Source organism: Berghia stephanieae, chromosome 14, assembly GCF_034508935.2.
Source record: "Berghia stephanieae isolate SIO BIC M18660-M18661 chromosome 14, UCSD_Bste_1.3, whole genome shotgun sequence".
Taxonomy (NCBI): domain Eukaryota; kingdom Metazoa; phylum Mollusca; class Gastropoda; order Nudibranchia; family Aeolidiidae; genus Berghia; species Berghia stephanieae.
Window position 1 is genome coordinate 21,775,738 of NC_088373.1, and position 15,000 is coordinate 21,790,737.

At 38.5% G+C, this 15,000-nt stretch overlaps 1 protein-coding gene across 1 annotated transcript in view; it reads right to left on the minus strand.

The window, feature by feature from the left end:
• The window catches only part of LOC144960178 (uncharacterized), a 72,352-nt gene that overhangs the window by 14,210 nt on the left and 43,142 nt on the right, over window positions 1–15,000 (minus strand). The window contains exons 20-26 of the mRNA XM_078893200.1: window positions 14,475–14,735; window positions 13,005–13,268; window positions 12,101–12,258; window positions 10,054–10,133; window positions 8,150–8,369; window positions 1,988–7,177; window positions 937–1,089 (exon numbers count right to left, since the gene is read on the minus strand). Coding sequence (XP_078749326.1) covers window positions 937–1,089; window positions 1,988–7,177; window positions 8,150–8,369; window positions 10,054–10,133; window positions 12,101–12,258; window positions 13,005–13,268; window positions 14,475–14,735 — 6,326 coding nt within the window. The remainder of the gene's footprint in view (window positions 1–936; window positions 1,090–1,987; window positions 7,178–8,149; window positions 8,370–10,053; window positions 10,134–12,100; window positions 12,259–13,004; window positions 13,269–14,474; window positions 14,736–15,000) is intronic.

A 15,000-nucleotide genomic window follows, 5' to 3' on the forward strand; every position in this document is an offset into this window, starting at 1 on the left:
CTTTACGAAGGCCACGGTCCTGCTCTGAAAGATATAGAGTTGAGCCCACTTATGTTTGTTTAGGTTTTTAAGGGTTTTATGGCTTTTGTCACTCATTAAGGTCATATCAGCGCCAGTAAAAAAGGAAGAAAATGGGATAGTAAAACGTTCTAGAATTACAATTAAAGCACCCAAGAAAAGGTAAGGCAAAAGGGGAATTTGTTCAAATAGGAAACAGATGTAAATTCCAAGGCACACTATCAAAATACCTACTTAGTTTAAGATCACATAAAAGTCACATCCAGACACAAGCACAGGTACCAGAGGGATACACACAAACTTTACAAATCATATGTAATATGTAAACCAAACAATACAGTGCATAACAGAGTGATGATTTACAAGACAAAAAAATACCATCTCTCAAAACTCTAACTATACATTTCCCTCTCAGCCAGGGTATCCGGCCAGGGCCTGGACAAAACCAAGTAATCTCATTCCAAGACAAAGACAGAAAGCATGTTGGAAAACAGACATAAAGAGATGGAAGACACAGTAAGTACCTCCCTGCCCCACTATGGGAGGTAATGAACACCACCCAGCACTGCCTGTGTGGCCATGTGGTCTGGTGGTATGACACTCGCCGTCGGACCAGAAGTTTCAAGGTTCGAGTCCCACACTGAATGTTACATAGTTGAGTCCTTGGAGAAGACTCTTTACTCACATTCTCTCACCGCAGTCAGGTGTAAAATGAGTACCTGGCCGTTTAGCGTTGTCTCAGTCCGAAAAAAATGTAATATCGCCTAACACGCGTCATGTCCCGTCCTACATGATAAGCGTTGCCGTTGGCCATGGACAACATGTAAAGCGCTTTGAGCACATTTAGTGGATATTGCGCTATATAAAGGCTCAACTTTTTAATTAAAATCTAAATTTATTATTTAATCTAATCATTACCTTTGTTTCATAAGCTTTTGTTTTGATGAGCTGGTCAAGATTCAACGACAGACTTTCAACCTGTGTGAAAGGTGTGGTCAAGCTAAAGTCCGTATGGTATTTGTCTCCGTTCCATCGATTGGACTGTTGGCGATACAACATGGTGGACATGATCTGAGAACACGAAACAGGTAAACAGTTTGTTAAGATAACAATCAATAATTATTTAATCTACGATAAACAATATCCATAGATAACATTATGTATAACAGACGGTTTTGTTAATTGTGTGTTTTGTTTTTTAAGGGTTTTATGACGCTTGCTACACATTTAGGTCATATCAGCGCCAGTAAAAAGGAAGAAAATTGGATAGTAAAAATATTATAGATGTACAATTATCAGGACTTGAGGAAAAAGTAAGTATTACAGTTAAGTGAGTATTAGTCATAAACGTGGATGGCAAAAAACAATAACAAAGCCCTGAGTGACGTCATCTTCGTTCTATCTATAACAACAGCATTGTTTTTTATATCAACCAGCCATTAAGAAACATTTTTTTAAAACAATTTAAAATCGATGTGATGATGTACGAGCCAGCAGCTCAAGCATGTGTTATGTCGGATTAAATAAGATGATGAAATTTGCGTTGAAAAGTCAAAGTGATTGAATATAGTATGAAATTTTAGTTTTTTTTGCTCTTTAAGAAATGGTATTCATTTCTTTCCATAAAACATATGAATATAATCCAAACCCTATAAGTTAACTCACTCAACGTTAACAACGACTATATCCGTAGTTTACCCGGGTTATTTTTATTCCATGCCTATTTATTTATTACATTTTTTAAAGACAAATTATAGGCGTAGTCTCAAAGTTAATGTTTTTAGTATTTACATGTTAGTTGAAAACTATCTATGTACACGCTCATTTTTAATACATTTTTTTTTAAATTTTGAAAAGTAGCAAATATCTCTAGGATTGAGTGAGTTAAATTTCCAGCATCTAAATGAACCAGACATAATACCGTTTCGAGCCTATGGGTTACACAAGATAAAGCAAAACAAAAACGTACCGTCTTTCCTTCAGCCCACTGGAACGCTGTCGTCATTTTCTTTTCTCCCGCCAAATCCGACGTCTTGACGTCCAGTTTCAAATCGTCCAACTTCAGAATCGGAGACTTCAAGAACGAGCTGAGACTCGCGTCAAACATTCCGTTATACGTTGCCGTAGTCTTGGCTTCTACTGTGTCTGTCTGAGGCGTGTTGAAATAGATGTATGTCGTGAAATCATTCACAGGCCCCTCGTGCGTCATCTTGACATCCATCGAGTTCAGTTCGGGTATCGGCGTTTTCAAATTCGTTGTAAAACTCATCAAATTGTTGGAGTAATCGACCGCTGACTTCAAATTATAAACGCGACCTTTGCCCAAATCCACATTGTTCTCCGTCACGTAATTACGATAGCCATTGTTGTACATGAACGTACCTTTCATATCCTCAAAGTCGGAGAAAGGTGTTTTTATCATGATATTTAATTCCTTGACTGGAACCAGTTTCGTCTTCACCTCAGCTTTAATCGCCTTGTTTTTGCCGTATTCAAGCGAGAGGATTCCATCTATTTTTCTATCGCTGATGTCGTGGGAATAGGTCAGTTGGTTCATTCCCATTTTTGACGTGTAAACATTGACAAATCCATTGACGTATTTCCACGAGTTGACATTCCAGTTAACATTGGACGTGTAGGTGTTAAATCGATTAAATATAACGCTTCCCATTCCTTTGAATGACCGCCTGAAGGGGCCCTCTGCTTTGCCGATGATCTTCACAGATTTGAACGATTTAAATGGTGATTTAATATCCAATTTCAAATCAAAGTCAGGATCGTAACTCATCTGCATGGTGCCTTCGATCTTTTGGCGATTTCCGTATTCAACACTTCCGGATGACTGGACCTGTGGGTTAGCGTTACGTCCACTGTCTTTGTGACTCACCACCACTCTTGTCCGCTGCATATTTGCAAAAGGTGTGTACAATTCTCCGTTTAACTCAATTTTTTTCCATTGCCAATCCCGATTGAATGCCATTTTGCCACGGATGTTTTTGTTATTCATGTACACAATCGTAAAATCTGAGTTAAAGTCATAACGATTTCCTTTGTGTGAAAAGGTGGTCGATAGATCCGTATAATCTCTAAACGGCGTTGTTAAGAATATACTTCCACCAAAGTCACGGCTTGTGTCCAAATTTCCTTTCAAAGAGAATTCATTTCCGTTGCCCGCATTGACATCACTAGTTAAAGAATATTCCGGCCCAGTTAGGTCATACATCATTTCCATTTTCATATTTCTGTATTTTGCGTATGGAGTTTTCACACTGATCACATACTTTGGTGTTGGGTAAGACATTGCCTGTAGCTCGTATTCAATCTTCTTGGAATTCCCATACTCAAGAGTCGAGGAGGCTTTAAATCCATTCGACTCTCCCACATGCTTGTAGTTAAATTTTGTGGATTCGAAGTCTAGAATTGGAGTTGTGATCTGAACAGTCGTTTCGATGTTTCCTCTGGATATCGTGCCTCTCTTCATGATTTCAGTGCTTACTGCCAGCGTCTTTTGATCGACCATTCCTAACACTGACATTCTCACGCTTCCAGAAAATCTCGGGTTTAGCAAATATTCCGGAGTGCCTTTCTTATCCACAATAACTGTCACATCTTTGACCATACTTCCCTTGATATCGATGGTGGTACTAAAGCTTCTGTCCCTGTAAGACGAACTGGTGACCGTCTTAAACGATGCCAAACTGTCACGATTTTTGAACACCTCAATATTTGCTACATGGTTGTCCGCGACTCCCGTCAAGTCATACGTGACTTTTCCGTACCCAAACTGACCAATCGTCGTGGTCAGCTCAACTAGACCGTTCATTTTTGTTTCAGTAGCCCTGTATTCAAACAGATTGTTGTCGTTTGATACTTTGAGAGAAGCTGATTCAAATCCAGACACCGGTGTGGTTATTTCTGATACGATGTTTATCTTTTTCCCATTGCCATGAGCAAACTCCAATTTTCCAAAGATAGTTTTACCATCCATGTAGGTAACGCTGGATTCTGTTTTGAAATCGCCCATTCTGCCTGTATGAGAGAATTTCATGTTAAGGTCCTTGTAGTTTACAAATGGCGTCTTAAGATCCAAATTTCCTCTGATTTCGTTTCCGTTCTTCCAATCCCCTTTTACGGTAAATGCATCTTTGTTGCGGTTTCCTGTAACCTCAACGTTGAAATCATTAATAGGTCCCGTTTTACTGAATGAAAGCCCCATGGCATCTCGTTGTCTTCCTTGTCTGTATTTGAGCAATGTGTTTCCGGAAATCACATCTCCACCCATGAAGAAACCAGCTTCACCTTCCACGTTAAATCCACGGCCATACGATACTGAAATCTTCTCTTCCATAGATTTATCAGGTTTTTCCCCGTGGTTCAACTGTACTTTTACAGTCTGCATGAAAGGAGATGTAAACACTAATGATGACGTGAGGGCTTTTCTCACGTATTTGTTAGTGATGACCAGAGAAGCTTTCTCTTCATTTCTATTCAGCAGGGATTCAAACTTCATGTTCCCAAAATTACCTCGTTTTTTGAAATTCCATTGGACGTTTTCAGCTCCAGGAATAGAACTCTTCATCGTGAAATCTCCAGAACTCATATATCCAAGCTTGTAAGACGCATCCGTTTCCATTTGATGCTTGCCCACCTTGTATTCGACATGACTATCCATCATACCCGGCTCCATTTTGTGTCTCAAAGCCGCTTTAGACAGTTTATAATCTCTGAAAGGTGTTTTAACCATGACACTTCCCTCAGCGTTAGAAATGTAGAATGGGATGAAGGGGCGATTTCTTGTTGATTTAATCAGCCAACTACCGATAACATCTGCCTCTAATTTTTGACCAGGTTTGTAGATAACTTCAGCATGGGAGTTGATCTTTTTATTCGAGTGATCATGTTGAATTGAGAAGCCAATATTGTTGTACATCGGATTATCTGAAGTAATTTTAGTTTTGAGATTAAATGGGAATCCTGTATTTACTGACATTTCAATCGCTCCTGTCACCATTTTAGGGTATTCAACGTTTAACTTGGTCATGTGCAATGATGCGGCTTTTTCATAGGCGACACCCGCTTCAAAACTGGGTATTGTGGGGAATGGTGTAAATATGTACACGTTTGAGCTAAAACGATCTTGATTTTTCAATACAAACATGACACTCATTTTATCAAAGTGTGGCTCTGTCTCAAACTCGGCTTTGGCTTTGAAATCAGAAAATATGTCACCTTCTACTTTGAAGCCTGTATCGATCGACTTGAGATCTTTCATTGAAGATTTCAATTTGAATTTTGCCATTGTTGAAGAGTAAGTCTTACTAAATCTGGTCTCAGCATTCATCCATTGTCTGACTCCAGTGTCAATACTCGTCATGATAACGTTTTCCTTGTTTTCTTTCTTACTTGACACCTTCCAGACCACATTTCTGTACTTGGAAAATGGCGTCGTCATTTTCAGATCCAACTCTGTGTCGTCCCAAGCATTTACTATCGTGGAACCAGTTATAGTTATCTCTTTCCTAGGTGACCACTCAAGCGAAACCGTTCCGGTTGCTGGGTATCGTCGATAGTCGAAACTCGCTTTTCCAGTTATATCTTCATTGTAAGGGGAAGTTACCTTTGTGTCCATATTTACATTGTTACCTCTCTTTACAAAATTTACCTCAGAACTCGCTTCGCTTTTACCATTCCTGCTCCACATTATTTTCTTGTTCAATATTCCATTCCCGAACTTACCGTTGAATTTAAGGTCGGCGTCTCTAATCATATTCCACGGGCTTTTTACAGTAACAGACGCTTCAAGTGTCTTTGTAGGACCGTTATTCATTAACCCATTCAACGTTACATCCAGCATCTTATTATCCCACCTGGTGGCCAAGGTCGTGTCGACATTCTGCTCACTATTCTTGTGCTCCCACACGGTAGAAAACCGACGTTTGGGGGTTACCAAAGTGACGTCCCCTTTATTCCGCACGTTCCATCCTCTCTTGTAATGGTCCATATTCATTTCGTACGTGTACTTGTCTCCATTGTGAGTCATCATGGAGGTCGTTTTGTAGATCCTAGAATTTCCAGAATGAGAGACTACGAGATCCACGGATTCGAAGCTTGGTATGTTCGATTTTAGCTTCAGGTTCCCCGTCAAATCTGTACGGTACCTATCGCCTTTGTTTTCCCCACTTAACATCAACTCGGCAGTACGCTGTTCTAAAATCGTCTTTAAAACAGAACTTAATGTTGAGTCTAGCTTGTGATTGATATTCACCTCTACCCTTTGAAGTCCTCTAAAAGGAGATTTTGCGGTCACTGTGGCTACTGCGTTGTATATGTTGAACGGATGCATCGTCTTAACACCGGCAGACACTTCTTTTGATTTAATGCCTGGCGTTAACTTAATCTTTAAATCACTTTGCGTTGCGTCACTGAGGAATTTGAAATACGACCCCATGTTTTCATACTTCTTAAAGGGTGTTTTGACTTGGAACATCGTGGAAAGGGACTTGACATCATCCGACATCTTGTAGAGATGATTGAACATGACGCTCATTTGGCTCTTCGATTTTTTTCTGTTTGCGTCCCAGTCCACTTCCACATTTCCGTCATACTGGACCTTGTCCACAGTATCCACTCCACCATCGACAGCCATTTTGATTTTCCTGGAAGGATATTGCAGCTCAAACGCAAGTTTTCCCCTGTTCAAATTGGGCGCGTATTTTCCACTGGTTGTCACCATGTACGAATCTTTCGCGTACTTCAACTCTCCTTTAAGCCTGAAATTTTTGGGATCGAGGTTTGAGGAACCGCTCACAACCATCGGCTTCATGCCGTCCAATTTAATGTTGGACATAATTGTACTCGGTTTATTTTTAGGCGTGTTGATAACCGTGGACATCTGGTTCTTGGTTCCGCGTTTGTCGGTCAAGGAAATGGAGTGAGTCATTTGCGTTGGTGTGTTTTCAATCAACGATGACGTTAAAGTATATTGTTTGCCAGGGAGGTTTATGAATGTCACTCCGTTCATTTTCCTACGCTTGGTGCTCTGATCTCTCAAAGTCATTCCCATCTTTATCGTCTTTCCATTGGCGTATTCCATCTGCAAGGTGGAGTCCAACATCTTTGGTGTGTGCGCATGTTTGCCATCCAATGTCACGTCAATATCCTGTAAAAGTGGAAATTTACCTAAACGTTAATAATGAAATTATAATTAAATAGTGTGGCTATGTGGTCTAGTGGTATGACCTGAGTTCGAGCCTCGCTCGGCGAATAGTTGATTCCTTGAAAAAGGCTCTTTACTCAAACTCTCTCACCGTAAGCAGGTGCAAAATGAGTACCTGGCCGTTAACGGCGTTGTCTATGTATGAAAAAATTGTAATATCGCCTAACAGGTGTCATGTCCCGTCCTACATGTTCAGTGTTGTTGTCGTCCAGGGACCCCTTGTAAAGCGCTTTGAGCATGTTTAGTGGATATTGCGCTAGATAAAAGCTAAAAAAAAACCCCAATAAAATTCCCTATATCGCTGTTTAACGTTAATACTAGTTAAGTGTCTATCCGTAGGCTTTGCAAACTGACAGCCTGATATTGACCAACAAATTACGTCAGAATGTAAGGCCAAATCACCAAAAGAAAGCTCATTGTGAGTTGTATTCAAAAGTTTAACTAATGGGATCTGTTTATGTTTGTTTTGGTTTTTTGCATTGATCTGAGGTGTCAGTTGCAATGCAGTGCCGCAGACAAAGCAACACTTGGGGCCACATTTCTTGCTCAATTTTAAAGGATGAGAGGCCGACAGCAGGATCAAATTCGGGTCTCTATGACAGAAGTGCAATAGCTTATCCATGTGGCTATTTCGTCATCAGCTAGATCAAAATTTTTGATTTAAAAGAATCATTGCTTACGTATGGTAAATATCAAATGAGGGGGGGGGGAGGAGGGGGAGGGTAATTAATAAAATAAACTACAAAGTCTTGGTTTATGCAGTATTTCTTTTTGAGTGGAGAATAATCTATTTTTTTGTATTGGGTCATGTGATGTTTCAGGGAAAATTCTGAGAAAAAAAAACAGCTGGTAAGTAGAGAGTTAAAAAAAAAATCAAATTGCATTTGAAAACCAAAAAAAAAAAAGAAGACTCACGAATTCTGGAGCCTGAGCCTTTATCTTGTAGCTGGCGGCAGCGTTTTTCCAATTCCTGACATTTTTCTTGAGCGAGCTGTTGACAATGAACCGTTTGTTTCTATCGTTCATATTAGGACCGTATTTCAACTCTAGGGTAGAGGAGGCGATGCGTTTTTTGAAGTCTAAAGCTGCATCGAGGCCCATGTTGTATTTTGGCGTATTCTTGAAAGTGATACCACTGTCATTTCAAAAAAAAAAAAGATATTTAATAGACAACGACAAATGCAACTTTTAGGGCACATAAATCGACATAAATGTATAGGGAATGCGATTAGAGGAAGAGTAGCGTCCCTTGATTGGACGTCACCTTACAGAGAGAACGTCAAAATGGTTTTGCGCATGCGTCTCTCTCGTCCTCGCTTTTGGTGAAGTGTCTCATGCCGCACAACCAACATGACGTTCTCTCTCTAATAACTTTTCCGCTCGTGACTTCCAATCAAGGGACGGTACTCTTCCGCTAATCTCATTCCCTATTGAACATCTTGCTCTCACAGGAAAAATAGAAGGTAAAAAGAGTAAAGGTAGACCAAGAAAAACATATTTGAATAGTTTGAACGCATGGGTGACAAAGAAAGAGAAGAGTAATATTAGTTTTCTGAGGTTATCTGATCAGAGAGATGAATGGCGTACCATGATCACCGATGTTTGGCACAGCCTTGGTACTTGAAGAAGAAGAAGAAGAATATGCATAGTAAAGCATTGGGCAATGAAATAGTGAGTGAATAAAAGAAAAAAAAGTTTATACAAGTTTATTCAATCTTAGGCTTTCGTCGATAATTCATACAGTTTGATTACAACAAACACGAAAGTGAGAAAAATGGTACCCTACGTGCCTTCTTGTCCACTATGGGAGGTCAGGAACTCCACCCAGCAGCAGCAGCAGCAGCAGAAGAAGAAGAAGAAGAAGAAGAAGAAGAAGAAGAAGAAGAAGAAGAAGAAGAAGAAGAAGAAGAAGAAGAAGAGGAAGAAGAAGAGGAAGAAGTTTGTTTTATTGTTTTAAAGGGTTTTACGGCGCTTGCAAAACATTTAAGTCATATCAGCGCCAGTAAAAAAAGGAAGAAAATTGGATAGTAAAAACATTCTAGATGTACAATTAAAGGGAATTGAGGAATAAGTAAGACAAGGGGAAAAGGTTCAAATAGGGAATAGATATAGATTCCAAGAACACACTATCAGCGTACTTAGTTTGAAATCACCTAAAAGTCTCACCCAGACACCAGCACAAGTCCCCACAAAGAGGAATACACTCAAATGTTTACCAATCGTATGATAAGAATAAAACAAAACAACAGTACATAACAGAGAGATGATTTACAGGGAAAAATATCATATCCCAAAACTATAATTATACATTCGACTGTTTTCGTCCCAGCCAAGGACTCCGGCCAGGGTCTAGACGAAACCAAGTAATCTCATTCCAAGACAAAGACAGAAAGCAATTGGAAAAGAGACAGGGTGATAGAAGACACAGCAAGTACCTCCCTACCCACCACGGGAGGTCAGGATTTCCACACAGAAGCGGAAGAAGAAGAAGAAGGAAGAGGAAGAGGAAGAGGAGGAAGATGAAGAGGAAGAGGAAGAGGAAGAGGAAGAGGAAGAAGAAGAAGAAGAAGAAGAAGAAGAAGAAGAAGAAGAAGAAGAAGAAGAAGAAGAAGAAGAAGAAGAAGAAGAAGAAGAAGAAGAAGAAGAAGAAGAAGAAGAAGAAGAAGAAGAAGAAGAAGAAGAAGAAGAAGAAGAAGAAGAAGAAGAAGAAGAAGAAGAGTTAAAGGTAATACTAATATCAATTCGAGGCACATGTCTAGTTATCCAAACTATTGTAAAATTGTCAACAAACATACAGGGGAGAAGATATGATGACTTACCTCTTGAGATTGTGTTTGGTGTAAGCTCTAGTGCTACGGTCAGAGTACTTGAGATTCATAAGAACCTTGTTCTGGGGTCTCTGAATGGAGAAAATAGATTATATTTTCTTATTGATATTAAGATTCTTTGTTATGTCTATAAATTTATGAACGAAGTTTCCCCTCCTTGCATTCAAGACCTAACTTCTCCCTAGAAACCAGTGTGAGCTTTGAGACTCTTTATTGCTTAGCGTATCAGTAGTGCCCCTCGGTTATGGAAAAGCATATGTTTTAAAACTAGATCCAGCCCTTCATTTGAATTTTTTTTTAAAGAATCTGAAAACATAACTTTTTTCCCCGTGCCTTTTTGTCCGTTGTATAGGTCGTTTTGAATTTGTGCATTGATTCACTATTAATTGTAACTTATCTGGGCTTTTTGTTTGTTATTTTTTTTTTAATTATAATTATTTTATTTTCATAGCACTCTGAGCACCTTTGAGTGGAAGTGTGCGCTTTATAAATGCTTCATTATCATAATTATGCACAGAGGTAAAAAAAATGTATATTGTATGAGGCACACTATTCACTAGGCAGCTCCTTGGAGGGAAGAAAAGCTCTTTACTCAAAAGCCCCCACGTCGATCATTGAGTTTTACAATGAGTGCGAGCTGGTATCAATAGTTATGTCTTTCGAAAAAAAAAAAAAATTGAACGTCTAACTGTAACAGGCGTGATGACTTGTGATACACATTTTCATTGTTGCTTCTGGCTTGGGACTACATGTACATGACAGTGGTTTGAGTACATTAAGTGGATTTTGCGTTAAATGTTTAAGAAACTTTTTTTTTATATATTAGATTAGTTGAAGGCTGGTTTTATAAAACTCGTGAAGTCAATTTTTCTACTTTTAGAAATGTTCCATCCATGAGATAAATTGAAATGCAAATTCTATATCAAATATCAATTGGCACAATAATTTCCATAGATTTGTGTAAATTTGAAGTTTAAATATGATATAATGATAGACCGAATTAGAAATTTTAGGGGAGATAATCCTCAATATCTCAAAATGGGAAAAACGGAGTTTTGGAAAAACCTTTCTTCAATTATACAAATAATGAGAAAGAATAATATTAGTTATCGTAATCCTTACCTGGTAAAAAATGCTTTTGTTTTTTAAAGGGTTTTACGGCGCTTTCAACACATTTAGGTCATATCATCAGCGCCAGTAAAAAGGAAGAAAATTGGATAGTAAAAACATTCAAGATGTACAATTAAAAGGACTTGAGGAAAAGTCAGACAAGGGGAAAATGTTCAAATAGGGAACAGATGTAGATTCCACGAGCATACAACCAGTGTACTTAGTTTGAAATCACCTAAAAGTCTTACTCAGACACCATTCCTAAGAGGAATACACTCAAATGTTTACATATCATATATTAAGAATAAAACAAAATAACGGTACGTAACAGTGAGATGATTTACAAGTAAAAAATATCATCTCCCAAAACTAACTATACATTTAACCGTTTCCCTCTCAGCCAGGTTATCCGGCCAGGGCCAGGACAAAACCAAGTCATCTCATTCCAAGACAAAGACAGAAAGCAAGTTGTAAAACAGATATAGGGGAATAGAAGACAGGGTATGTACCTCCCTGCCCACTATGGGATGTCATGATCCCCGCCCAGGGAAAAAAGCGACCCATAGTCTCAAAACAGTATTTAACAAGTAGTCCTTCAAAGCTGTTAGGTCCATGGAGCTGGAGTTTATCCCGTTTTCTATAACGTCAAATGAACAATAGCAAAACTGACTATATATGTGACCCCTCGTCTCAAAGCGGTATTAAGTCGGGATGATTAATATGCTTAAGATGGAATTTGTATTCAGAAATATCATGCTTAAGTTGAGTTTATATGCTTTATAGAGGAGAAGGAATATCATATTTTACTGTGGTAAATACCATCGTTTCATATTTTTGACCAGTTTAACTATAATTTGACTTTTTAGCATCTGGTCCATCCCGACATAATACCATTTGAGACGAAGGGTCACATATTATCTACACGTACCTTTGGAATGGTGTAGTCCAGTGTGATTTTAGAAGCAATGAGTTTGAGTCCATTTGTACTTGTCTGGCCCTGAATGCGTCCACTTAGTTTGGGCGATTTGAGTCTGATGTCGTGGTTGTATCTGACCATGGTCTTTCTGGACATCTTCCCAATGGACACTGGACATTGGATGAATGATGATAATAATGATAATAATGATGATAATAATAATAATAATGATAATAATGATGATAATAATAATAATAATGATAATAATAATAATAATAATAATAATAATAATAATAATAATAATAATAATAATAATAATAATAATAATAATAATAATAATAATAATAATAATGATGATGATGATGATGATGATGATGATGATGATGATGATGATGATGATGCCATGAATTGAGTGACGCAATTTCATCCATTCTACTGTGTGTAAACACTCAGCTACGTTTGTATGAGCGGTTTAAAAGGTGTGTTACAAATCCCGTGTTTTGATTGGTCAAAAATCTACTGGTTGAGAATATGTTTCAGTGCATGACATAATCAGTCGGATTGTGAATTTTATTATCTGAAAGAATATGTTCACCAGAGCACTTTCATCTTTATTTGAACTAAATCGTGTGAATTTTTATGAAATTATGGTCAGATGTATGAGAAAGGTTTCCAGCAACTTTTCTCAAATTTCATAATTGTTCAACTTGACTAGCTGTAAAAAATATTTAGAAGTGAAATTGAGCTTTGATATTTCCCGAAGATGTACAAAAAGGGTTGATTTAATCATTTAGGCAAAGGACTGATTTTTTTATTTTTAAAAATTGATCCTCTAACTAAACTTGGCAATATCTCAGTTCAAACCTTTTCACCATCCGACCTATTATGTCATCCACTGTAGCATATCAAAGCTCACCGTCAATGGTCGATTTCCTCAGAAGTCTGTAGACTTCAACATCGCCGTTGACCTTCAAGGATTTGCTTGGATTGTAGTCAAGGATGACCGTGGCAGATGCCAGGCTTCGGACGGGTGTTCTCACGTTGACCTTGGAGTTGAAGTTCGGGCCCCGTTTGGATTGATCTGTCAGGAAAACAGTCTCGAAGGCATAGTCTTTCTTGGAGTCGGGCGGAGTGAAAGATAGGGAGAGACTCTTCTCGTTCTTGGAGTCGGTGAGTTTACCTGATAAATAGATGAATAAGAATTCAAAATTTCTTTGAATTGTTTTTTTGTTTGTTTGTTTGTTTGTTTTAAAGGGTTTTACGGCGCTTGCAACACATCAAGGTCAAATCGTACGCCAGTAAAACAAAAGAAAATGGGAAAGTAAAAAGTTTTAGAATTAAAATTAAGCACCCATGAAAGGTAAGACAAAGGGGAATTGGTTCAAATAGGAAAGATGTAGATTCCAAGAGCACACTATCAAAGTACTTAGTTTGAGATCGCCTTTAAGACTTTTCCAGACACAAGGTCAGGTCCCCACTAAGAGAAATACACTCAAATGTTTACAAATCATATATTATAATATGTAACCAATACAGTGCGTAAAAGAGAGATGATTTACAAGTAAAAAAATATCATCTCCCAAAAATAACTATACATTTGACTGTTTCCCTCTCAGCCAGGGTATCCGCCAGTCCCGGTACAAAACCAAGTAATCTCATTCCAAGACAAAGACAGAAAGCATGTTGAAAAACAGATATAGGGGGATAGAAGACACAATAAGTGTCTCCCTGCCCACTAAGGGAGGTCAAGAACCCCACCCAGAATTCATGATTTGTGATTAAGCAAAATCGTCACATTTGTTACGACACAAAATACGTTTGTCTTATTCAGATTAATTTTTTACATCACAAAATTTGAAGAATGATCTCTGTGTAATCAATAAGAACATAAAGTTGTTTTGTAGAGAGCTTGCTTGGGTTTAAAAAAATTAATTTGTCTGCTTGGTAAGCCGGACATTTTGGGAAAATAGTTAATAGATTCAATACGGTATCAGGTTGGGATGAACAAAAATGTGAGCATTTATATGTGCGGCTATGTGGTCTTGTGGTATGACACTCGCTTACGGATCGGAAGGTCCTGTGTTCGAGCCTCGCGTTCGGCACATAGTTGAGTCCTTGGAAAAGGCTCTTTACTCACTTTGTCTCGCCGTACTCAGGTGTAAAATGAGTATATGCCGTTAACAGCGTTCTCTCTGTCGGAAAACAAATGTATTCTCGCCTAACAGGCGTCATGTCCCGTCCTACATGTTAAATGTTGCTGTTGACCAGGGACCCCTTGTAAAGCGCTTTGAGCACATTTAGTGGATATTGCGCTATATAAAGCTCAGTTGTTTGTTGTTATATAGGAAAATATTAAGCGTGTTACAACAAGCCATGGTTTTCTTACCGTTGAATAAATACGGTTCTCTCTGGATACCCGATAAAGTCAAGGCCGAGTCTATGGCTCGGTTCGTTTTGCCGTAATTCACAATCCCCGACAGCAAAATGTCCTTTCGTCCAGGTCTCCGTATTTCAAGGGTTGGGGTCAGAGTGTCTGCCAGTCTGCCCCTCGAGATCTGAACATCCCCTTTGAAGCCGTATGTGGACGTTTCATCAACTGTCAAATCACCCGACATGGATTTTCTGCTTTCTGTGTTCATCATGGTGCCTGGAAGTGAAAATAGGGGTTATACTGAAAAACGCATAGGAAAATGCTCATAAACGTTACGATCCAACTAACAATTTTCTCATTTTTATTACTTTTGTACACGACAAAATTTGTGACTCATCGTATCAAAGCGGTATTATGTCGGGATCCACTCGGTAAGGGAAATTCAATTCATAGCCACAAATATCCAGCTTGGGTTTAATTTCTGTACGTTATGGTGGAGTATAAAGATTATCTCTTGCATTGCAAAAACTTCTAAGCTCCA